This window comes from Eurosta solidaginis, chromosome 5 (genome assembly GCF_040869045.1).
Source record: "Eurosta solidaginis isolate ZX-2024a chromosome 5, ASM4086904v1, whole genome shotgun sequence".
NCBI lineage: Eukaryota > Metazoa > Arthropoda > Insecta > Diptera > Tephritidae > Eurosta > Eurosta solidaginis.
The window spans coordinates 27,464,057-27,490,585 of record NC_090323.1 but is presented as its reverse complement, the minus strand read 5'-3'; the positions used below and the strand labels follow the sequence as shown (position 1 = coordinate 27,490,585).

Below are 26,529 nucleotides of genomic sequence, written 5' to 3'. Positions count from 1 at the left end.
AATTTTTCATTGAAATGAAACAATTCCAAAGTTACGTGAACACTGATGCACAAAAAACTCATTCTAATGGAAGATCAATTAGCCGATGTATTTCCTAACACAGAAATAGCTCTTCAGATTTTTCTTAACATTAATGATCACAAAGTGTTCTGCCGAACGATCCTTCTCGCAATTAAAAAGGATCAAAGCTGCTGAAAGAGATACAACGCGACAACAGCGACTCGAGTTGTTAGGTATACTTTGCATTGAGTCAGATTTATTGAACAAAATCGATATTGATGATATAATTGATGAATTTGCCGAAAACAAATGTAGAAAACGACATCTTTAAAATGTAGATCGTAATTTCATTGATATTATTACCTTGTGACAATACAATTTTTATGAAAGATATAAGTTTGTATTTTTAATCGAAAAAAGAAGGGAACGGACGTAAAAAAAGGACCCCCAAATTGATGGTTGCCTAGGGTCCCGCTGAGGGTTAATCCGGCCCTGCGTAACGCTCAGATCAAGTTGGGAGCACCGTCAAGAGTTTGAATTGCAAACGCTACAGCTTTTATTTCAGTTTACGAATACAACTCACAAAGAACGTTTGAAAGTTAGCTAGAATTCTACTCTTAATTTTAATAAAAATATGATCACCGATCGATAAGTGAGTCGACAAACAATCCTACGTACATATGTGTTTAAAAATATATATAGTTTTTGATGAGCAAAAATGACGTACATATTTTATATATTTCTTGATCATTGAAAGTGTATCGCGATCGTCGATTTGTGATAAAGCGTGCGATGATTTTTTAGCATCATCGCCACCGTGGTGTGATGGTAGCGTGCTCCGCCTACCACACCGTTATGCCCTGGGTTCGCACCCCGGGCAAAGCAACATCAAAATTTTAGAAAGGTTTTTAAATTAGAAGAAAATTTTTCTAAGCGGGTCGCCCCTCGGCACTGTTTGGCAAGCGCTCCGGGTGTATTTCTGCCATGAAAAGCTCGCAGTGAAAACTCATCTGCCTTGCAGATGCCTTTCGGAGTCGGCATAAAACATGTACATAGGTCCCGTCCGGCCAATTTGTAGGGAAAATCAAGAGGAGCACGACGCAAATTGGAAGAGAAGCTCGGCCTTAGATCTTTTCTGAGGTTATCGTGCCTTACATTTATTTATTTTTTATTTGTTTATTTGTATAAATATGTACATACATATATATTAACTATTTTGACATTCAAACGAAATTAATTTTAAGCGGAAACAACGATTTTAAAATTCTATTAAAATAAAATATATTAGACCGTTGAAGAAAACAAAAAACCAATTGTTCCTCAAACAGATTAAGAACATTGAAAAATATTTATCTCCAGAACATCATATACGCAGTAAGGCGAGAATACTCCATATAAAGCAGAGAAATGAAATGCTGAACAAGCAGTTTCTGCTGAATACCCACACTGAAAGAAATGGTGCTAGTAAAATCAACAAATCGTTTCTGTTGTTCTTGACTTAACGGAGATTCGGTGAGATTGATCGAATTCTGGTTAATTCGACCGAGTTCTTTGTCAAGCGAACATATTAGTTTAGTCATTTCAACAGAAGAGAAATTGTCGCTCTTAAGTTAACAAAATTCTGTAAAATTGACAGATTCCTAATCAATCTAACTGATTTTTTTGTTAACATAACTGATCTGACTGGTCATTTCAACAGCGATCAACAGTCAATACATGAGCAAATTTCAAAGAGAATTTTACGCTCTGTGTACTATATGTATGCACATATTTACGTATGTATATGGCGGCCGCCGTGGTGTGATGGCAAATATTGATCGAAGAGTAAAGATGTTGCAAGCGCAAACTTCGGTGGAGAGGAGCCAGAGACAATATTAACATAGAGACATTGCAGAAGATGTTGCATGCGCGAACTTCAGTGGAAAGCAGCGAAGCTTCACAAAATGCTAGTAGGTCACTTCCACCACATCACAAATTTTAACGATATTTAACATAATTTAAGCACACAAATACACCGATTGTAGTTTTGGAGTGCAAAAATGTGAATTCTGAACACATTAGCTGAATAAAAAGTGTACAAATAATTGTTAAATTATAAATACAGACAGTGGTAGTTAAACAAATTCTGCTGTGGTAAGTGGTGAATGGGACCTACTAGGGGTTTTGTGAAGCTTGCTTCACACTATTTTTCGTCCCTGCAACATATTTACTCTTCGATCAATCTTTGGTGATGGAAGCGGGGCTCCGCCTACCACACCGAAGACCCTGGGTTCACACCCCGGGCAAAGCAACATAAAAATTTTAGAAATAAGGTTTTTCAATTAGAAGAAAATTTTCCTAAGCGGGGTCGCCCCTCGGCACTGTTCTACAAGCACTCCGATTGTATTTCTGCCATGAAAAGATCTCGGTGAAAACTCACCTTGCAAATGCCGCAACATAGGTACTTTCGTCGTACAAAGCTGTCGCAACAACTTTGTTTTGTTCATTTGACTGCTAAAACGGTCAATTACGAATCAACGATTTGTGCGCAGTTGATTCAACATCTATAAAAAAAATTGACAGAACTTTCGGTTGAATTGACCCGTATATCGGTTTATTTTACCAGTCTTTTTCTTTCAGTGCAGAAACCTGGGTATTCCAACAGACATTTGATTTGAAAGGCTTCGCTGGTTAGGCCATGTTATCTGAATGGACGAAAACGTTCCGGCGAAGAAAATGTTTGAGTCGAAATCGCAGTTTGGAGCAGAGGAAGGGGGAAACCTCCACTGAGTTGACTACCCATATCTAACATCTCTTTAGCAACTCCAGCTGCAGCTCTAAAGAACTCAAGTACCTTAAAAATCAAAAAACACGTTCTTTTAAAAGAATCAAACTTTCCAAGTTAAGAACTGACTATGCAGCATATTCCAATTCACGCTGTTATGCGGAATAATATAAAAAAAATTAAGTATAAAATTTTTTCTAATCGTCAACTCGAAAATAAAAATTAGGGGTTTCCAAGCATATTAAAGTTTGATGGCGGCCGCGGTGGTATGTTGGTAGCGTGCTCCGCCTACCACACCGAAGATCCAGTGTTCAAGCCTCTTACAAAGTAACATCGAACATTTTTATTTTTTTTCAATTAGAGAAAAGTTTTCCTAATCGGGGTTGCCGCTCGGTAGTTATTTGGAAAAAACTTCGCGTGTGTTTCTGCCATGAAAGCTTCTCAGTGAAAATTATCTGCCTTGCAGATGCCGTTCGGAGTTGGCGTAAAACATGTAGGCTGCATCTCAACAATTTGTAGGACATTATAAAGAAGCCCAAAGCAAATTGGAGGAGAAGCTCGGCCTAACCTCTCTTTGGAGAAGAGGTGTAGTATCACTAATGGGCTTACCGTGGCATCCCTCAAGGATTCTTCTTCCTTACTCCATCCGTTTGAAAGTGTTTCACCTTTCTACGTTATAGCATTGTTTGAGTTTGTTGGGGAAGCTACTATACTTTACTGCTCGCATGTTCAAATTCAACGATAGGTGTTCGTTTTTGTTAAATTGTTTTGCTGAATTGTTGTAACATAAACGTTTGATTTTTTTTGGTAAAAGTTAAAATTAACGCTACGTTGCATCCTTACATCAAACAAATGCCGACTCTAACTTTTTAGTCTTTTTATAAAAATGTGTTTGTTTTCGAGAACGGTCTAATGTATTTATATATGTTTTGTATGTTATGTGTATATATGTTTTTATATAGTATGATAAAGCAGATCACGTAAAAAGTAACATTGAAAATAAAGCTTATCGTGAGAAAACAAAATTAAAAGAACAACTAACAAAGAAAGCAAGGAGTTCCATATCGAATTAAACCCCAGTCCGGTTTCTGTACGTTTTGTATATGTCAAGCTCATAAGCCAAATTAATAGTTGCTTTTCGGTTACTGCATTGTTAATCTTAATAGTTTTTATTAATAAATATTGTTTTTGTTTTTATCGGCCTATTGATAAATCATTCAAGGTTCGAATCGAGCTCAAGGCCAGAACAATAATTTTTTTTCTAATGATAATTATTGTTATTTTTTAATTTTTCTAAATTTGAAAAATTGTATTTTGTTTTTTGGAATAGTAAGTAGAAAATTTTTCAGACAACCTGCCATAGCTGCGCAGATAGATCCATTTCGAAGGGTGCTAAGCCTTCATCATCAGTACGCTTTAGGCATGCTGCGCTAACCATTTAGCTATACAGCGGTGGTTTGTTTGACTGGCAAATTTGCTACTTCTATTCCTTTTTACCAACTATATTTATTCAGTGTTGCGCCATCTGGTGCAAATCACTGATAATGCTGGATTTTTGTTTATTGTCAATTACTTTGTTTGACATTCCCAAGTGCTCATGGTTTATTAACAATTGTTTTTGTTTTTATCGGCCTATTGATAAATCATTCAAGGTTCGAATCGAGCTCAAGGCCAGAACAATAATTTTTTTCTAATGATAATTATTGTTATTTTTTAATTTTTCTAAATTTGAAAAATTGTATTTTGTTTTTTGGAATAGTAAGTAGAAAATTTTTCAGACAACCTGCCATAGCTGCGCAGATAGATCCATTTCGAAGGGTGCTAAGCCTTCATCATCAGTACGCTTTAGGCATGCTGCGCTAACCATTTAGCTATACAGCGGTGGTTTGTTTGAAGTAGCAAATTTGCTACTTCTATTCCTTTTTACCAACTATATTTATTCAGCGTTGCGCCATCTGGTGCAAATCACTGATAATGCTGGATTTTTGTTTATTGTCAATTACTTTGTTTGACATTCCCAAGTGCTCATGGTTTATTAACAATTGTTTTTGTTTTTATCGGCCTATTGATAAATCATTCAAGGTTCGAATCGAGCTCAAGGCCAGAACAATAATTTTTTTTCTAATGATAATTATTGTTATTTTTTAATTTTTCTAAATTTGAAAAATTGTATTTTGTTTTTTGGAATAGTAAGTAGAAAATTTTTCAGACAACCTGCCATAGCTGCGCAGATAGATCCATTTCGAAGGGTGCTAAGCCTTCATCATCAGTACGCTTTAGGCATGCTGCGCTAACCATTTAGCTATACAGCGGTGGTTTGTTTGACTGGCAAATTTGCTACTTCTATTCCTTTTTACCAACTATATTTATTCAGCGTTGCGCCATCTGGTGCAAATCACTGATAATGCTGGATTTTTGTTTATTGTCAATTACTTTGTTTGACATTCCCAAGTGCTCATGGTTTATTAACAATTGTTTTTGTTTTTATCGGCCTATTGATAAATCATTCAAGGTTCGAATCGAGCTCAAGGCCAGAACAATAATTTTTTTTCTAATGATAATTATTGTTATTTTTTAATTTTTCTAAATTTGAAAAATTGTATTTTGTTTTTTGGAATAGTAAGTAGAAAATTTTTCAGACAACCTGCCATAGCTGCGCAGATAGATCCATTTCGAAGGGTGCTAAGCCTTCATCATCAGTACGCTTTAGGCATGCTGCGCTAACCATTTAGCTATACAGCGGTGGTTTGTTTGAAGTAGCAAATTTGCCATTTCATAATTATCATTAGAAAAAAAATTATTGTTCTGGCCTTGAGCTCGATTCGAACCTTGAATGATTAATAAATATTTTTATATAAAAATAAATAAAAATATTAAATTTTATTGTTCCTCAAAAATTGCAAAAAACAATTTTAAGATTGTTTTAAGCTATTCCTATTTGAAAGTGTCTTCCAAATGTCTTCGAGTGCTACCTAGAATCGATTGTGTATTTTTCAATAGCAGTGATCCCAAGACAATGTGCATAACAAAATTACTAACAAAAGCCGTGTTATAATTATCATCCTATCATCCATTATTGCTTTATTGAATGCCTAATCGTGTGAAAAATCCAGTCGGTTTTGCTTGGTGCTTCGAATTTTATTGTCAATGTAACAAATGACAATCAAAAATAATTTTTTTTTTTTAATAATTTACGAAAAATAGAAAAACACGAAAAAATTCAAAATTTAATTTTTGCTGCATTTGCTGCAAAAGATAATACGGCTTTTTCGAAAATAGGCACATATTTGGTTAGGTGCAACATCTATGGGTAGTTCCGCATGCATTTTATTTTGATTGTATTTATTTGTTTGTTTGTAGTTTTAAGTTGCTTCCATTCATTTATTTGAATGAAAGACTACCTTGGCCCGGCTTACTTAGAAGATATGTATAACGCCATAACTAATTCTTATTTTGTAAAATCTTTCTCAGAAGTTCCACCAACACACAGGTAATACACTAAGGCCAGGACCATGTGCGTGGGTTTTTTTCTTAAAATTTTTGTTTTCCCGTTATGTGATTTAGACTTGTTCCATTGTGGTAGTTTACTTTTTCTTTAAATTTTTATTTTCCCGTTATGTGATTAAACTTGGTCCGTTATGTTAGTTCACTTTTTCTTTATGTGGCGTCACACCATTATAATACTTCCTGTTGGGAGTGCAAAAGCTTTCCCCAACTCTATTTTAGGAAAGCATTGCACATCCCAACTCCGCGAATTCACCAGAATGGAGTGCAGATGCCACCTTTAGGGCCATTTTATATTTCGGCTCAACCAAGTCAAGCCCGAAATTGTTTGGTTGAGCCGAGGCTAGCCCTGCACGACCACTCCGATGAAAGGACAAGAACGGAAAGACGTGATTGTATTTATAGTTAAGAAGGAAACAGCTGCTTTCCGCATTTGTGTAGCGAAAAATAGTATAACACCTTATATGTTCTAAAGTGTTTTATATATGGGGTATTCCATCTCATTTCGACCAATTTTGAACCCAACCCCTTTAGAATTAGCTGAAAGTTTTTCTTCTTTTTCTAGCTTACGAAAGACGTTTTTCAGAATTTTTTCAAATTTTTTCATCCAACTCAAAAAAAGTTATGAATTTAAAAAAAAAACACCGTTTTTGTTTTCAAAATGCTATAACTTTTTCAAAAATTGACCGTTTGGGATCTTTTTTTTTTTTAATTTGGTTTTAAATGTACTTTTCGGAAAAAATACAAAAAAATTTTTAAAGTTTCTTTTTTTTTAATTTTTCAGTTTTTCGAGATTTTTCGAATTTCGCCGTTTTTTTCTCATAAAAAACTTCAGTCAATTCTGCAATCATCCCCACTAATCCCGGAGTGGGTCGATTTTTTTTTATTTAATTGAAAAAAAATTTTTTCAAAAAATTTTTTTTATCAATTTTATTTATATAACAAAAAAATGTAAGAAAATGATTTTAAGTATTCTTTTCTTTAAATATTATGGTAATCATGTGTATACCGGCCTAATGCAGTTGCTGGACAGCGAAAGCGAGTCATTTTAATCGTAGATTACCATAATATATAAAGAAAAGAATACTTAAAAATCATTTTCTTACATTTTTTTTGTTATATAAATAAAATTGATAAAAAAAAATTTTATTTTTGAAATTTTTTTTTCAATTAAATAAAAAAATATAAAAAAATAGGCCCACTCCGGGATTAGTGGCGATGATTGCAGAATTGATTGAAGTTTTTATGAGAAAAAAAAAAATGGCGAAATTCGAAAAATCTCAAAAAACTGAAAAATAAAAAAAAAAAAACTTTAAAATTTGTTTTTGTATTTTTTCCGAAAAGTACATTTAAAAACAAATTAAAAAAAAAAATAAAGATCCCAAACGGTCAATTTTTGAAAAAGTTATAGCATTTTGAAAACAAAAACGGTGTTTTTTTTTAAAATTCATAACTTTTTTTGAGTTGGATGAAAAAATTTGAAAAAATTCTGAAAAACGTCTTTCGTAAGCTAGAAAAAGAAGAAAAACTTTCACTTTAACTATTTGTAATTGGCTATTGTGAAAAAGGGAGAGGACTGTAGGCTCATGACGGGGATTCTGACTGGATACTGCCTTCTGGCGTCACATGCCTTTAAATTACGCTTGGTCAGTGATAGCAGATGTAGGAAGTGCGGGTTGGAGGAGGAAACGATCGACCACATTCTGTGCTCGTACCCTGCACTTGCCAGGCTAAGACTCCAGCTATTAGGAGTGATACAGCTGTCAGATCTAGAAGCAGCTAGTGGTTTAAGTCCTAGGAAGCTTCTAGTATTTGCCAAGAGGACGGAGTTATTTTAAAACATATGTCCTGGTTTTTGATAGGGTTTTTCAGTTTGGTCGTTAAAATAAACTTCTGGTAACACTACGGACTCAATCAGTCTATGTGAGGTCCTCATGGACCGGCCAGTTCAAACCTAACCTGACTTTTGTGAAAAATATATCGTTTAAAAGTTCAGTTTGTGAAAAACTACATAGAGAGAAGCTCTTCAAAAAATATTAATTTAAAAAACAGGACTTAGTCCTTTTAAAATGTATAACAAAGAATTTATAATTTTCAGCACTTTTCAATAAAGAAATTTTTTGTTATATTTTCTGAAAAAAAATTGGAACTCTTTGTTTTGTTAGTAAACCAGAAAGGTATGAGTTTGGTTTTAAATCAATTTTGAGGTTTTAGACGTATTGTTCAATTAAGTTTAAAATTTAAACCCAATTATTTCTTTTTAAATATAGACAACAAAAATAATTTAAACCCAATAAAATTAGAAAAGAGAGCAGTTAATTGAGGGGTTGAATTTAAAATTAAGGCTCAAATTAATAGAACTTTTTTGTAGGCTCGTTAGATAACTAGTCTAACATCGACTCGTATACATTGTTGGGAAACTTCCCTAGTAATCGAGTTGTTGCTAAGAAAGAGTCGATTTGTGTAAATACGACACCCAATTCCAAAAGAGAAGTTGGCGATAATCAGAAACAAAACTTTTTGTGTATTCAGTGACTTATAGAGCTACAGCAAATTCAATTAACCCAGATAACCCTAAAAGTTACTCAGGCGAAAACTTTTAATTTTTTTTGGAAATGTCTGTTTAAAACCGCTATAGAAAGAGACTCTGGTACTTAAAAAAGAAAAATTATTATTTTAGAGGTGACCTATATATAGGACATTAGGAATATAAGGGATAAAAATATATTGCATTTTACACATCTTGTAGTGGTTTTTTGATGGCAATATCCACATCGGGTTTGTTTTTCCTGTGGCTCTATAAGATGATCCATATGGTAATAGCGAATCTCGGCTTCTTTGGAGCAACTTGCATGGCCTTTTTGGTAGGTTGATTGCTTTCGATGGGTACTCAGCAGCATGGTAGCCACTGCACGCCTAAAGCTCAGTTGGTCAAAACTTTCGCCCACTTCGCGATATATGATCCAAGCGTTTTGGAGCGCCATATCAATGCCGTGGCCTAGCAAAGGCAGGTACCATTTTTTTCCCCTCATTGAAGTCCTATACAAGCATATATTTGGGTCAGAACGGTCCACTCCTCTCATGTTAGAGTTATACATGTAAATCAAATGCGGTTGTTCTACATATATAACGGTATATTATCGTCCGACTCATCGGATGAGCTTTCAGGCCCGGCTGAATTTTATTTCTGCTGGCTCTTGCAGTTGGGCAGATGGAAAATTATTTACGCCAAAAGCTTCCTCATGACCAGAATCTTCGTCGTTTGCATTAACTGGAGGAAACAAAACCACTTCATCGATGTCGCCAGTGTTTTCTTCACCATCTTCCAACAAAACAAGAACCTCATGAAGCGAGATACCCCTGCAAAAAATAGTTCTTGTAGACACCTATCTTCCTAATGTCCTATATGTAGGACACTAGCATTTGCTCATTTTTACTACTAACTAATTTTCAATGCATTTAACTATAATTTTACACATTTGAAAACTCATTTATTTCTCTATAATTTTTTAATAAAAAAATATATTTGTTAAATTTTATCATATAAATTTTAACTCACTTTTGAAATCGTATGTTAAAATTTTGCATTTTTCAAAATTAGTAATTTTGACATGACATGAAAAGACAACGAGCATTTCTCTCACTGAGGGACTGTAAACACTTACTAACCATTGTAAATTTTACCAAGTATCGCAACAAACAGCTGATCGGTGAAAATTCGCACATTCACACGCACAGTTCTCGACTCAGTTTCAAAAAAAAAATATAGATTATCTAGCTGAAATTTTAAAGTGAGATAATCCTTACGGATTTATGTATATAGAATATATAAGGCGTTTTTGTTGCTTTATAAAACAATATTTTTATTTATATTAAAGCTTTTATCATTTTTATTTTTAACTTTGAAAAACTCCGAACACCATTCCTTCATTATATGTATATCATTCGACTGCCTAGTCCACTGCCTTCCACTCTATTCGCAACATAACCTCAAAATAAGCTGCCAAACTATATAGAAACAATGTTACTAACGCTGTTGCGCAATTTCTTCTGCATGCAAAAATACATTCCCGTTATTTCCTGGCGATCGGGCACGTGCGTGAATCGACATGAAATTGGTGTCCTACATATAGTATATTAGGGTTATCTTGGTTAACATAAGAGTCCAACTCGAGCAATTCATTAAAACTCGATTGGAGAACTAAACCTTTCTTTTGCTTTCATAAAAAAAGTTCGAATATGTTTCAAATAGATACTAGTTATGTTTCTCCAGTATATCTCGAGTCGTCCTCCTACATTAGAGTTTTAATAACGGGGGCGGTTCTCTAATCTTTATCTTAGTTCAGCATTTGTTGCGATTATACTCACACTCATACTTAATTCGCATCTAGTATAAACTAAAACAAAAAATTGTGAACTAAAAAAAAATCATTGTAACTTTTTAGGATATAAAAAGATCGACAAGCAAAGAAACTCAGCCAATTACAAATTACGTGTGCTACAGCATTGAGCATCGCCAAACAGCATCAACATGCTGCTATATAAAGGTAAGCTTTGATTTGTTATTATTTTACTTACTTAAATTACAATTTCTTTCGCTAGAGTTTATTCATTAAACACGTACAGATTGTCTGCTAAAAATCGCCTCAGTATTATCGATTTTGGGTATTAGAAAGCAAAAAAAATGTATTTTTAATTTTTTGAGTATGTATTGAAAATCTTATCATTGGCCCCTGTTCGACACCCCTAAGCCGTCTCGAAACGGTTCACAATTCAAAATATATATGTGATATTTTTGACCTAAGCATTACCGTCTGTAGGGGTGTAGCTAGAAAAAACGTCTGTGTGATTTATAAGCACCACCCTAATGTAGATATAAGCTCTGAAGAAAATTTAAATATGCTTAGAAATGTATTTTAACTTACAATCGCCTTTTCTACATTTCTACCGTCCTCAGCATGCTCCCTGTATGCACCATTCATCTTGTGCATTTTCATACCGCTAATATCCAGTGAAATATGTAACAAATTGCAAAATACAAGTTTGTTACTTCAAGCGCAAAATAAACAGTTCTTAAGCATAGCGGCAGGTGCAGAAAAATTTAGCTTAGAACTTTTTACAAAAATTGCCGATGTAGCGGGAAATGCAGATTTTATGATTTCGCCATTTTCGGTGTGGGCGTTGTTACTTTTATTGATGGAAGCAGCAGCTGGTAATACGTTGAATGAGCTACGCACTGTGTTGCACATAAATCAAGATCGTGACGTACTGCGACAAGCATTCAATGTAGTGCAACAATTTTTGCAGTGAGTGTACACTCTTTATAAATATATGTATATATATTAGGGTGGGTCGATTTGTATGGGCGAAAACCCGATATCGCGCTATCGATTTTTCGATAGGATTTGGACTCAGGGAAAAAAGTTCCACTACGCCTACCCAAAAAAATAATTTTCGAGCCTGCGAAATTTTTTTAAATATTTTTTTTTTAAATGTTATCGGCAACGTTTTTAGCGAACATTTTTGGGTCGGACAGGGTTTACATGAAAATTTTAAAATCGAATGAAAATTTTTTTAGTAGGTCATGAAAAAACCTTAAAAATCAAAGTCGAAAAAAAGTCAAAAAAATTAAATTTCGCAGGCTCGAAAATTATTTTTTTGGGTAGGTGTGGTGGAACTTTTTTTCCTGAGCCCAAATCCTATCGAAAAATCGGTGGCGCGATATCGGTACCCAGTCTAATATACATACATATGTATGTATATATATATATTTTTTTTTTAAATAATACCATTTTTTTTATTTATTTCTAGACGCAAAACACCCACTGTGCAGGTGGAGAATTTACAGGCAATGTATTATGATGCATATGAACAAATTAGTCATGATTACAAAAGTACACTGACGTCTTGCTACTCGGCGCGTGTGCAACATTTGAACTTCAACAACACCAAAGCAACTGTGAATGCCATCAATAATGCAATAAGCACAGAAACCAAAGGTTTAATAACAAATGCTATTTCCGAAGACTACATAATAGATGCTAACTTATTGTTGACTTCAACATTGTACTTTAAGGGCCAATGGCAGGTAAATACATGAGATTGTATATGTGACCCGGCCTATGAAAAGGTGCCTTATGACTCAAAAAAGAAATTGCGAGAAACTGCTGTTAAAGATAAACAATGCATTTCTTCAGTTTCTTAGTAGTTTTCTTTTTTTTTTAAGTCATAAGCCGGGTCACATATTGTAACGAATTTAGGGGAATTCCTGCTTATTTGCAACCTTCTGCTAACGTTCGTATCGCCAAACTGTTGAATAAAACACTCCAATTTTCTGTATTACAAAATGGTCTTTATTAGACTACTTTGAGAGTACTTCACAATTAAACTTCACTTAGCAACTAATAGCGTGCTTAAATCAAACTGATCCCTGATTAATCAGCTTGTGCTGCTTTTGTACTATCCGTTGCTTCATTCGCATATTTCTACTAAGGTCTGGTAATTTCTCGAACTTCATGCATGCTTGGTTACCAGCCATATACATGTATACGTATACTTGTAGTTTGTAACCATATGCGTGTGTATATGTGAGTACTATTTCGGCTGATGATTACATGTATGTATGTGTGTAAATGATGATTAATGTGTTTATGTGGCTTGCTTTAATGTTTTTGTTGTTGTGCATTTATTTAGTGACTAGCAGACCCGGCAGACATCGTTCTGCCCTAAATTTGGTCTATCTGCATACATTTTAATAAGCTTTTCCGTCTAACTCTGCCCTCCCCCCTCTACACTTTTTCCTAATCTTTGTATTCACTCCTCCCTCCGTATTTTTCGCTTCATCTATCTCCATTTTCGTCTCATTATATCTCTTTCTCAGTCTCCTTCTCTCTTTTCTCTTCTCTCAAGTTTTTCTCATCCTTCTTCATCCCTTATTGCCAATCCCAGTGGGTGGTATCTATTTTGTTCCAGTCCCAGTCCCACTCCGAGTCTCAGTCCCAGTCCTAATCCCAGCCCCAGTCCGTCTCTGGTCTACTTCCCGGAAAAAAGCATCGTAAATACTAATGTAGGCAAATTTATATACCAAATTTCAGGCAAATCGAATAGGACGTATGTAAATTGGTATGTGGGTATTATTAATTCAAGTCTTTATTTCGGCTTCGAATGTATATTTATCAGTTTTGCCAGGTTGATGCGACTAAATCGAATATCACAATGAAAATTACTTTAAAGCTCTCAGCAACAGCTTTCATTTGATATCCATAATACGCACACATTCTAGGGGTGACCGGGTCCATGTTTTGGCCTATATCTCGAGACCCTAGTCACCCAGCGGTATGAAAATTACCCTCTACTAAAGCACTCATCAACAGCTTTCATTTGTTAACCATATTCTATAAACACATTCTAGGGGTACCCGAGTCTACGTTTTGGCCTATATCTCGAGACCCTAGTCACCCAGGGGTATGAAAATTACCCTCTACTGAAGCACTCATCAACAGCTTTCATTTCATATCCATATTATATAACACATTCTAGGGGTACCCGGGTCCACGTTTTGGCCTATATCTGGAGACCCTAGTCACCCAGGGGTATGAAAATTACCCTCTACTAAAACACTCATCAACAGCTTTCATTTCATATCCATATTCTATAAAAACATTCTAGGGGTACCCGGGTCCACGTTTTAGCCTATATATCGAGACCCTGTGCGTCGATCGCAACCAAACCTATGTGCAAACCACCGCGTGAGTTATACGCAACTTATGTGAAAGTTTGAATAAAATCGACCGGCGCATCTTTGATTCTATAAGCCTCACACAAACGGACATTCATTTTTATATATATATTAGGCCGGGTCGATTTGTGGGGAGGCATTGCTCTGTGAAAATCATATTCTAGGGATCAAAATAAGAAACTTTGCCGAAGGAACCATACCTCTAAAACCCCCCAATTGGGTCGAACTTTTGGGTAGGGGCAAATTTTAAAAAATCCCACTTTGACCCATTTAGAGTGCTCCAATCGAGTCCAAATGTATGACCGACCCCACTAACTTTGGAGACCCGACCCACCGATGCCAGTGGCACACCCCCTGGAACCCCCCTGGGGGTTCACCATACAAACATTTCAAAAAATCGCCGGTTTTGCACTTTACATGAAAAAATCAGCAAAATGCCTATGTTTTTTCTTTTTGGAGTTTATTTTATGTAAATGAAAAAATGAATTTAACTTAGTAATAGAAAAGAAATTAAAAAAAAATTATTAGAAATTAGCGTTTTTACAACCCTTTTAAAACCAAGGCATCACTGTGATGCATTTGCATGTCGTAAACATAGTTGTGTGGGTTTTTTATTCAACCGTTAAAAAATGAAGGTATCACCGTGACACAATTGCAGATCGTAAAATTGTTTGTGTTGTTTTTTTTTAAGCCACCACAAGACACAGCAGGTAGAATTCAAATTACCATTTCATTCTTATTACCTCGTCTCGTAGACCATATATAACGCAACAGTTTTTGTGAATGAATTAAGTCGTTGTGAAGAACTCAAAGTGTGAAGTGCTAATTTCAGATAAAAAAATATTTCAAAAAATAATAATAAGTGAAGTGACCATTCCAAATCAAAAAGTTTACAATGAATCCACCATCCTCTACACCGCAAGATGAAGCAACTACATCAACAACTATCGAAAACCCAATTACTCATATACCCAAACATGATGTTACTGTTTTTGGTGTGTCTACTGATTTAACTGATCTTAATTTACCAACCCATCTGGATATCTTGAAATATTATTTTTACTTAAGCGAACGTGCTAAAACAGAACAAAAAATAAATCATTCACTATTCAAGTACAAGATAAGTTGATTGGAATTTGGAAAAACCTGGTATGAAAATAATGCTGAAAAAAAGTATATTGAATAAATTGCTTGACAAGTATCAAGAGCAAATCAAGAGAAGAAACAACACCCAACAATTTACAGAGTATGTAAAATCTCCGGAAACAATTTTTTTCATTGGAACATGTAAATGCGATTTGAAGGCAGCTCCATGTGCATGCGGCTGGGTTCCCGAACGCCTCAAAGAGTTCATGCACGATCAACATAATCAGAGACTACTAACAATGGATGCATTTATGATGGAAACTGAAGAGCAAGGAGCAACGTCTATGTCATCAATGCCAACATACCAAGATCCCGATGATTCAACATACGCACCGCCACCGGTTCAAGAAGATATGGATAGAAGCACAAGTTCACAATACACAGAGAGATGCGATTGTTTTAACTTTGCCTTGGTATGTGACAGATTTGGTGTGCCTGACAGAGTAGCATCAGAATTGGGGACCGCTCTTTTGCAAGATTTTAGAATTAAAGGTAAGCATGGGAAACCTCTCATCATGGATAAATCGAAAGTTCGCAGAGAAAAAGAGAAATGCAGACAAGAAGTGCTTCGCAAACGGTTAGATGATACCAATTTGTTAGCGTTTTCATTCGATGGCAGAAAAGATGATACTTTAACGATAGATAAAATTGATGAGAAGTATCATACTAGGATGGTAAAATAACTTCATCTTGTTATTTTGAGAGAACCCAATTCTGAATAGATTGGTTACGTAAAACTGGAAAACGAAACCGCTAAATATATCACTGGATGCATTAATTGGAATATGCACTGACGGTGAGCCAACAAACACTGGCCCACACGGTGGAATTATATGACGATTCGAATTGCTGTTAAAAAGACCATTGCATTGGTTCGTTTGCCTTCTACACTTCAACGAACTTCCGTTTCGGCAATTGTTTGAAGCTTTGGATAAATCAACCAGCACTGGACCAAGAACGGCAACCAGAAAACTGAGCCGTCAAATCGAAACTTGTGGAACTCTTCCGGTAAGTTATTGCTATCACTCATTTATTATAATTGTCAACCATTTTTAATTATTTTATTATTATATATTTTCAGGTGGTGGACGGCTTCCAGAAAATTGAATTGCAAAATATGCCCCCTGCTCCAAAAAAAATTGAATTTTCCACCGATTCGAAGTACTTATACGACATGGCCCATGCAATTTCTAGCGGCGTGGTTCCGGTGGATCTGACTAACATCAAACCAGGGAAAATTGTACATTCTCGGTGGCTCACCAAGGCCGCTAGATTATTGCGATTATATGTGACAGCGGAAAATCCAGATGCAAATTTAAGAATTCTGGTTGAATTTATAATTAAATGTTATGTGCCAATGTACTTCAATATCAAGTATTACAGCTCTGTCGTGTACGGCAGTACATTAGTTTTCAAGTTCATTGGTTGGTCACGATTTCTAGAACCTCATTTACTCAAAATTGTCAATCAAGTAATTAAAGATAATTCATATTATGCGCATTCGGAAAATATCTTGTTATCAATGAACCGATGTTGACGAGCCAATGGAACTTAAGAGTTTATAAAACACCAGATATAAACTTTAATTGCACAAGTTATACGGAAATGGTCAATTTGAATGATATCAATATCGTATTTGAACCACCATCCACGCGAAGCATTCCGTACGATACATTGAAAGAATATTTAAATCAAGATGATCCACCGTTTAATGATCCAAATATTCCATCACACATACAAGGAACGGAACGACATGTTCAATTGCTAGCTAGTGTTTCCAAACGGGTTATGCCGGAAAATGTAAAGGCTGTTGTGGCGACGACATTAGAGAGCCGTGCGAAATTGCCCAGACTTGAAAGTAAAAAAGACTTCAAACAATAATTTTTTTAGTTTCTTTTCTATAACTCACTTAAATTAATTTTTTCATTTACATATGTTCTGACTAAATAAATTTCTTAAGAGAAAAAATAGATATTATTATAAATAAATAATAAATATTATTATAAATAAATAAATAAAAATAAAGAAAAAACATAGCCATTTAGCTGATTTTTTCATGTAAAGTGCAAAACCGGCGATTTTTTGAAATGTTTGTATGCTGAACCCCCAGGGGGGTTCCAGGGGGTGTGCCACTGGCATCGGTGGGTCGGGCCTCCAAAGTTAGTGGGGTTCGGTCATACATTTGGACTCGATTGGAGCACTCTAAATGGGTCAAAGTGGGATTTTTCAAAATTTGCCCCTACCCAAAAGTTCGACCCAAATTGGGGGACACCAGAATTCGTTTTAGAGGTATGGTTCCTTCGGCAAAGTTTCTTATTTTGATCCCTAGAATACGATTTTCACAGAGCATCGACCCGCCCTAATATATATATATATATATATATAGATGTGAAAATTCGCCATAATATGTTTAATAAGTTAAGGCTCCGTCCCATAAGCAGTTTTCATATAGATGCGTTTAGCACAATCTTTTGCATTATGAGAAGATTGCACGTATTTTTATGGAGAACGACATCGAGCGCCACCAGAGCCACCTTACATGAAAAAGTAGACATCTTCCAACTTTTGTCGCAAGCAAAGCATAATAAGTCATTTTTTTGTGGCTTAGGCCCGGTTTTTCAGTACAAGATCAACTCAGTTTGTCAGTTAAACTACGATTAAACCTATTCTGCAGTTTTCCAGTCTATTTTAACTGAAGTTTAAGCTGAGCTTAAGCGGCCCATCTTGCTGAATTAAACTCTAGTTAACCTATCAGTTATTTGCGTTCATACGAAATGGCGTCGAATATACCCAACAAACATTTGGGCTTGAGTACCATTAGCGCTCATGTTAATAACTAGGCATACTCAAGAGTTGTTTCGAAACAGTGACTCAACTCGAGAATCATTGCGTACTCAGTAAAAGAGGTAATTTTTTATAAAGCAAAAAATGCTATTACTTAAGTTGAACAAATTTAATTAACAACTTGTGGTTCCTTAACTGGACTCAAATATAAAATTCCATACTACAGTTTTTTCACGAAAATAAAATGAAATATATATAAATTAAAAAATAGATAAATGTGACACGCTAACCTCCGAAGAGATTTTAGGCCGAGCTTCTTTTCCAATTTGCGTTGTGCTCCTTTTTAATTTTTCCTACAAATTGGCCGGACGGGACCTACTTGTTTTATGCCCACTCCGAACGGCATCTGCATGGCAGATTAGTTTTCACTGAGAGCTTTTCATGGCAGAAATACAAACGGGGTGCTTGTGAAACACTGCTGAAGGGCAATCCCGCTTAGAAAAAGTAGGTTCTAATTGAAAACCCATGTTTCTAAAATTTTGATGTTGCTTTGCCAGGGGCATGAACCCAGGATCTTCCGTGCGGTAGGCGGAGCACGCTATCATCATACCACAGCGGCCGCCTATATAATTTATTTTTGATTACTTACGCCTCATTACTGCTATCAATTAGGTGTTTATTTCTCACAATAAATAGCTATTTGCTTTGGTGGTACCACCTTGAAGATTTTTTTTCAACTAAAATCGATATCCAATGTAGGATATCAACTGGAGAAACTTGTTCAATATTCATTTGAGAACTGTACATTTCTCAAGATCTCTCGATATTAATTGAAACATATAACATATTAATGACGTTGGAGATCAGCTCGAAAACTTTTGATTTTACAAAATTTCTCAAAGGTTGGATAATGATTGGAGAATGAAGTTGGATATCAACTCAAGAACTATATGGTTTAAGAATAATTAAATAATGATGTTGAATATCATTTCCGGAACTAGATATATATTTCGCTGGGGAACTTATTTTTCCATGTTTGTTGGGTAAACAAAATCCAGCTGTTGCCGTATCTACAAATTATCTAGATAATAAAAAAACCAATATTGCCGCACAAAACAGCATACGCCAAAGGCCATAGTACAGGTTTACAAGTATGATATGTATGAGAGGGAAACAATTCCTTTCTCTTTCTAACACACTGCCGTTTGACACTTCGGTCAGTGTCAAACTATTGTGGAACTCAGTGGAACCTGCGTGGAACATGCGTTTGGCACTGAACGAAGTGTCAAAATTACCGGGATTGCTGTCGTGGAAAGCGACGCAGGGAAACAAAAAAGGGAGCGGAATATCAGATATGGGTTGCTGTGATGGTAAATTTTTTTGAGCAAATTTAGTATGAAAATCTAGTGCACCTATATGGGTCCTACAGAAAATTATATAAAATTATTAATATTAAGAATAGAAACACGAGTGCTAAGTTTTCTACCCGTTCGAAAGTTCTCCGCGAAAAACAGTTTGAAACCGAGGTCGACTGCAATAACCCGTCCAAAAATGTGGAAGAGAAATAAAAAGACGAGTTTTGTCCTGTTATCTATTGTTCAAAGGCGAAAAAGTATTGGAATTATTAGAAGCGAGGCAAAAACGCGTCTATTAATACCCCCTCGACGGTTTTGGTCGTGTCGTAGCAATCGTCCCCGGTATTAAAGTATCACAATTTGTTAATTAAAATTGTCCAAAACAAATGGATTTTAAAGAAAGATGTAATTAAGTGCTAATTTGAAAGTAAATAAGGATATTTCTTTGTAATTTTGCAATAAAAATTTTACACAGTTTTCGTTAGCAGCTACTACACTTTTCTTGGACCTAAGAAGTACAACAGTGCGAAATAGCATCCACACAAAAAACGAACAAAAACAAGCGTTTATCAGGTGAGCGGGCTGTGTATGTGCGCGCTGCTACATATCCTACTTGTAGACCTGTACTATGATGAAAATTAACCCAGCTTCAACCATGGCGAAACGATACAAGGTGGCAGCATAGAACAGCTGATTATAAACTTTTTTATTTGATTTGATGCATCAACTTCTGGCGCAGTACGATTTTGACATTTGTCCATCGAATTTACAAAAACAAAGTACATGGGATTTTTATTTATGTTTGTAGGTATGTCACCATGCTGCCACCTTGTATCGTTCCGCCATGGCTTCAACGATGATCCTCTCAATCCACTCATTTTGCTCACGAAAAGATTGTTCGATTGTTTGCATATTTGTTTGGCGTATTTTGCTATTTTATGTACAAATTTTTAGACGCTTCATCATACTGATGCATGCTATAACTTCGCAATGGGGTGCTCTCGTAGTCTTGCATAATTTGCCATAATCCATGAAATCCGTACACCCTGCAAACAATGAATCCCCTTTATATTTTTTAGTTAACTAGAGCTCGCCTAGATGTTAAAGTTTAACTAATACAGAGGTAACTTTACCAGAAACAAATAGTTTCAGGCTTTGTTAGCAGAGTTTCGTCGCCTCTTTATGGGTAACAATCGATACCGACAGGTCGTTGCTTTATTATCGGTTTATAATTGATAGCGAATTATTATCGTCGAGCTTTGGATTTGTTTTGCTTGCCATCAGTTTCTTTTTATCCGCTTGTTATGGATAACTTTTCGTCAAGTAATCGCTAACGTTTTGGCAACAAATCGATAATTTTTCGATGATAATTACAAAACTTTTCGATAACGAACGATTAACTCATCGATTATAAATCAATTTTACTAAATTTTATTTCATTTCATTTTATTTTATTTTCTCATTAAATTCAATTTTATTTCATTTCGTTTATTTTATTTTATTTTATTTTACTTTATTTAAGTAATTTTAATTTTTTTTCCTTTACATAATTATTTTTTATTTTACTTTATTTTATACCATTTTATTTTATTTTTTTATATTTTATCTTTATTTTATTATTTTATTTAAATAGTTTTTTTAAGTAATTACATTTTACTTTGTTTTATTACATTTCATTTCAATTTATTTTATTTCACTTGTTTTTTTTTTTTTTTTTATTTTATTTTACTTTATTTTGTTTCATTTAAATTAGTTTTTTTTTTAAATTAATTTATTATTTAAATAAAATTTTTTTTAATTCTAAGCACAGCCTTCCTTTTTAAAAATGAATGGCTCTTTCCGAAATTAACTAAAATAGATACAGTTAAATTTATATTTTATTTTATTTTACTTTATTTAATTTTAATTTTTTTTCCTTTACGTAATTATTTTTTATTTTACTTTGTTTTATACCATTTTATTTTATTTTATATTTTATTTTAGTCGATCAAACATAGTCATATGTTCCTGATGATTGTTTTAGAATAAAACCGAAATATCGACGAATATATGCAAAATACAATAGAAAAACATTGTGTTTCATTTTTTCAATACGCCTTGAGCTCATTAAAGACTTCAAAAATATTTTATTTACTTTTATATTATTTTATCTTTATTTTATTATTTTATTTTATTTAAATAGATTTTTAAGTACATAATTACATTTTACTTTGTTTTATTACATTTCATTTCAATTTATTTTATTTTATTTCACTTGTTTTTTTTATTTTATTTTATTTTTGTTTTTTTAATTCTAAGTACAGCCTTACTTTTTAAAAATCAATGGCTCTTTCCGAAATTAACTAAAATAGATGCAGTTAAATTTCTATTTTATTTTATTTTACTTTTTAAATCTGCAATTGCTTTTCAATATAATTCATAACACTCTTTATATCCATGCATATCTAGTTTCCTTTCGACAGAAACGATACACATAGAGAAACCTTCTACGATATGAACGGCATACCTATTGGCGAAGTAGACATGATGTTCCAAATGACGCCATTCAATTATACAAGCATGCCTGATTTACAAGCACATGTACTACAACTGCCCTATGGTAATGAGAATCGTTTGTGTATGCTAGCAGTATTGCCGAATAAAGGTATAGCTTATTAATAATCAATTTAAATTATACTAATTAAATAATTATACAAACTTCTATCAAGGCATCTCAGTGGCACAAGTGGCACATAATCTGCAGACGCTTGGCATACAATCAATTTTCCGAAAACTTCAAGAGGATGCATTGAGCTATGATGAGCAAGAGGTTGAAGTATATTTGCCTCGCTTCAATACAGCAACAACATTTCCATTGAGAGGTTCACTAGAACAGGTATAAACTAATTGATAAGTATACAGCCTTTCAATTGCACATTTTAACCATTTTCTGATGCTTTTCTATAGTTGGGCCTAAGAGAAATATTCAATCCGCAACTTGTAAATTTTAATATTTTATCAAAACGTTTGTATGTGAAAGATGTTGTGCAAAGCACTAAGATAATTGTGAATGAAGATGGCACAGAGGCTGCTGCCGTTGCTTCAGCCATTTTAACAAATAAGATTTCGCCGCCTAAATTCTATTTCAATCGTCCATTTTTATATTTGATTGCAGAGAAACAATCTGGTGCGCTACTATTTGCAGGACAGCTTGCAAGTCCTAAGTTATGAAATAAAAATTTTACGAAAATGTATATGTTCCGTTTTTTTTTTTTAATTATTAGATAATAACTACATATTATATGTGTTATAGTTAAAAGTAAAGTAGTTTGAACATAATGTGTTATTTCTTCGGACGACCCGCTGTTTTCTTCCCACCCACAGGTTGCTTGTCTTTATTTGTTTTGCTCGAAATTAGAGGATGCGTTTCTGCAAATGTATAAAGAAATATGTATTATTTTTGTTTTGCTTCACTAATTTGTAACATAGGCCGATAAAATTTGAAAATTGTTTGAAATTCGGGATCAACTTTTGTACTGAATTTGGATCTGGCCTTACAGTTTGTCAGTTAATTTTGTGGGCATTGATAATTTTCAAATGGGTTACATCCCTGCATCCTTTGCAGACTTATTTTTAAGCCGATTTGCTTGGATAATGCATGACTTCCTACATTCAGGTTTCGAATATACTCACTTTCTCATCCATACATGTATTATCGAGGGTATATTTCCGATCATCCTTTAGGAGTTCAAGCTAGTTTTAACCTGGCAGCAATTGACAGTTGCGCAATCACTGGTTGGCGACAAAAAAAAACATACATATTGAAAATATAACGAAATTTGAGCCTTCCGAAACTGGATCTTGAAAAAGAGATTACTAATAAGAGAAAGCCAGATGACGAATCCGTACGCAGCAACTGTAAGTTTTTAAAAAGGTATAATTTTGAAAGGATTTCTTAAACATCGGCCTACGTTATTAACATCCATCCCACTTACCATCGACAGGCGCATCTGGTAATGTTATATCATAATTGTTAATTTTACTCTTTTTCGCTCCCATACCATTATCATAGTCTTGTGATGCATTTTCGTTATCTTTAGACAGCGTTGCCTCTACGCCATCTTGCATATTCCAACCATCCTCAGGATCTTCCACTTCAGGTGCCATTGGTAGAAATTGTAATGCATTCTCATCCTCGCCTTCTTCATCAGAAGAACAAAACGCAGCCACCGGTTCTATTTTTAATACATCAACTTCAATTTCCTCATCCTGTTTTGCATCGGCATTCAAATCAACCGATTTATCTTCATCGGTTATATCGAATTCGGATTCACGTTCTTCATATTCCACATTTTCGTCAAGCTCTTTGAAATCTGGCGCGAACGCTGACCAATTTTCTACCTGATTTTGTGCCCATATCGAAACGAGTCCCGAACTTATGCTAGCTATAATTGGACGTACTGGATGCCATACAACATCGAGCAGAAGCTCCCCTTTGGTGCCGTGTAAAATTTTTACCAAATTACCAATGGATTTCTCCCAAATGTAGAGTGCATGTTGACGTGCACTACCTGCACAAATGTATTCACCATCGCCTGAGAAACAACATTTTTTCCATGTCGTTCTGTGAAGGAGATGGCAATTGATTATTATTATTTTGCAAAGTAAATTTTGTCACTTACTTATTTACTAAATCTTGCAACTTTTGTATGGGTTCTGGCTCACCATCTTTTCCCAGTGCTATAATCTCTTTTGAATCATAAACGCGTATAACACGATCTGATGTGTTTATTAAAAATGCACTGTAACGCAAAGTAAACATTTGTGAATGATTTGAGCAAATACAAAAATATAAATATTTCGTCGGCTGTCCAAAAGAATGCATTTCATGTGGAAATTTTTTAAAAACGGCGCACGGTTGGAAAATGTGGTTCCAGTGGAGCAATTCTCGTTCTGTGAACTGGTGAAATGAAACAAAAAAATATTTCAAATAAAAATGTGTACAAATGTATAAAATTTTTTCTTCTCGTCATGGTTTTACAGAACGATAATTCTCCTCAAGAAATTGGGGTGAAGGCGGTATGGCCTAAAAGGTTCAATGTGTTCATATTAAATCGTTCCCGAAATGATCGGACTTGTACCTTAAGGGTGCTTTTTACTAGAACATATAGGATCTATGGGATCTATGTCCGGCAAAGGGAATCAACATCGATCGCACTCCCTTAAACCTTCGGGGAGCGTCTATATCGGTACTACAACAACGCGGCCTTCTTTCATTCAGCGATGGTTTTGAAATAATGAAATTAATAAAAAAAAAACTTTAATACATACTCGCCCCTTCGAGCAAACTCTATACTTTTAACTGCCGTTGCGCTAGAAGATCCCACAATAATACGAAAGCTCGCCACAATTTCTAACGTTTCAGCATTTAAAACCAAAATTTTTCCTTTCGCATTGCCAGTATATATATGTTTACCACGACGATCAAAGGACGCTACAATATTAAGATCACCCTAATAAAGAAAATATGTACAACTTTTTTAAAATTGGTTTTTAAGTGTATTTATATAAGACATACATCCGAGTCCAGTGGCAAGCATTTATGCACATCACCAATTTTCACTAATACTCCAGCATAACGCATTGGACATACTAGAAAGCGTTTATCATTACGCGGATCGAACTGAACCTTTAACACTGGTGATGGAAAGCGATATTTGTGTTCACAGTCTCCCGTAAGCACATCCCAAATACAAACATTATTATCTGTTGAAGCGGATAGGAGCTGTAAAATAAAAATTATAAGTGTTAATAAACAAAATTTACTGACAATCCTCTCGTTAGTTTTGGACGCATATTAGCAGTGCCATGCTGTCGTATAGAATTACCACATATTGTATTACTAACTTTATGTCCATTACGTGTCCAACTCAAACTGCACACAGGATGCACATGAGCTGAAATTATTTTCGCTATGCCTCGCGTTAAAAAATCCCAAACTACTATGCGTCCATCATTGCAACCGACTGCCAATAGTGTGCCATATTTATTGAATGCACAAGTTACAGCTAGCGATATGCAATCTAAAGAGCCATCAAACTCCTCCGGATAGTTCTGACCAAAGGATTCTAATGTGATAAATTATGAATGAATTTAATCAAGTAATAAGTTTTCTTTCTGTATTTACACACCCAATAATTCTAAATTCATTTTATAAATTTAAAACGTATCTGAGTATTTGGTATTCCAAGCGCGCAAAACACTTCAAATTGTAAATGACTACAACTTTGCAGCCAATTCTGACGCTAAACAGGCTTATCCATAAGCAATGGGCTTATCAACAAAAAATAAAAACAGAGGATTGTTTTGAAGTTTGTGCGGTTTGGTGAAAGTTTGCGATGGTAGTTGCTGTGAGATGGCAATTATTTTAGTTATCGGTTAAAATAGAAGTTGAAGTGAATTTGCAGCCATTGTACAGGTCTACAAGTAGGATATGTAGCAGCACGCACATACACAGCCACGCTCACCTGATAAAATGCTTGTTCTTGTTCGTTTGTTTTGTGGATGCTATTTGGCACTGTTGTACTTCTTAGGACCAAACAAAGTTTAGTAGCTGCTATCGAAAACTGCTTAAAATTTTTTTTCTTATATTACAAAGAAATATACTTATTTCCTTTCAAACGAGCACTTAATTACATCTCTCTTTAATAACCATATATTTTGGACAATTTTAATTAACAAATTGTGATACTTTTTTACGGGGACGATTGCTAAAACACGACCAAAACCGTCGGGGGAGGTATTAATAGACGCGTTTTTGCCTCGCTTCCAATAATTCGAATACTTTTTCTCTTCGGACTATTGACAACAGGACAAAACGGGCTATTCATTTTTCTTTCCGCTTTTTTGGACGGGTTATTGCAGTCGACCTCGGTTTCAAACTGTTTTTCGCGGAGAACTTTTGAACGGGTAGAAAAACTTAACTCCCGTGTTTGTATTCTTAATACTGAAATAACTACGCGTCCTCAGATACCCCAATTGAAGACTTTTTTATAATTTTCTGAAGGACCCACATGGGTGCACTTAAAATTTCCTACTAAATTCGTTAAAAGAAATTTACCATCACAGCAACCCATATCTGATATTCCGATCCCTTTTTTGCTTCCCTGTGTCGCTTTCGACGAAGCAACCCCGGTAATTTTGACACTTCGTTCAGTGTCAAAACTCATGTTCCACGCAGGTTCCACTGGGTTCCACGC

The 26,529-nt window shown here is 34.7% G+C and overlaps 2 protein-coding genes across 3 annotated transcripts; one reads left to right on the top strand and one right to left on the bottom strand.

Annotated features, from left to right (window-relative positions):
• The first annotated feature begins 524 nt into the window (after window positions 1-524).
• On the top strand, window positions 525-22,524 carry LOC137254106 (serine protease inhibitor 77Ba-like). The gene is made up of 7 exons (XM_067791822.1): window positions 525-652; window positions 10,714-10,815; window positions 11,226-11,574; window positions 12,080-12,356; window positions 21,740-21,935; window positions 22,000-22,166; window positions 22,238-22,524. Exons 2-7 carry the CDS (start codon window positions 10,800-10,802, stop codon window positions 22,499-22,501), a joined length of 1,269 nt encoding a protein of 422 aa, XP_067647923.1. The 5' UTR covers window positions 525-652; window positions 10,714-10,799; the 3' UTR covers window positions 22,502-22,524.
• Rbbp5 (retinoblastoma binding protein 5) lies at window positions 22,380-25,741 on the bottom strand. 2 transcript variants are annotated; one of them, XM_067791820.1, is made up of 8 exons: window positions 25,462-25,741; window positions 25,178-25,398; window positions 24,849-25,055; window positions 24,602-24,783; window positions 23,953-24,072; window positions 23,266-23,894; window positions 22,964-23,186; window positions 22,380-22,699 (listed from the first exon to the last, which is right to left on the bottom strand). In XM_067791820.1, exons 1-7 carry the CDS (start codon window positions 25,478-25,480, stop codon window positions 23,011-23,013), a joined length of 1,554 nt encoding a protein of 517 aa, XP_067647921.1. In that variant the 5' UTR covers window positions 25,481-25,741; the 3' UTR covers window positions 22,380-22,699; window positions 22,964-23,010. The 2 variants fall into 2 exon arrangements, with proteins under 2 accessions (XP_067647921.1, XP_067647922.1); XM_067791821.1 differs by lacking the exon at window positions 22,964-23,186 and having other exon boundaries at window positions 25,462-25,737.
• Between the last annotated feature and the right edge of the window lie 788 nt (window positions 25,742-26,529).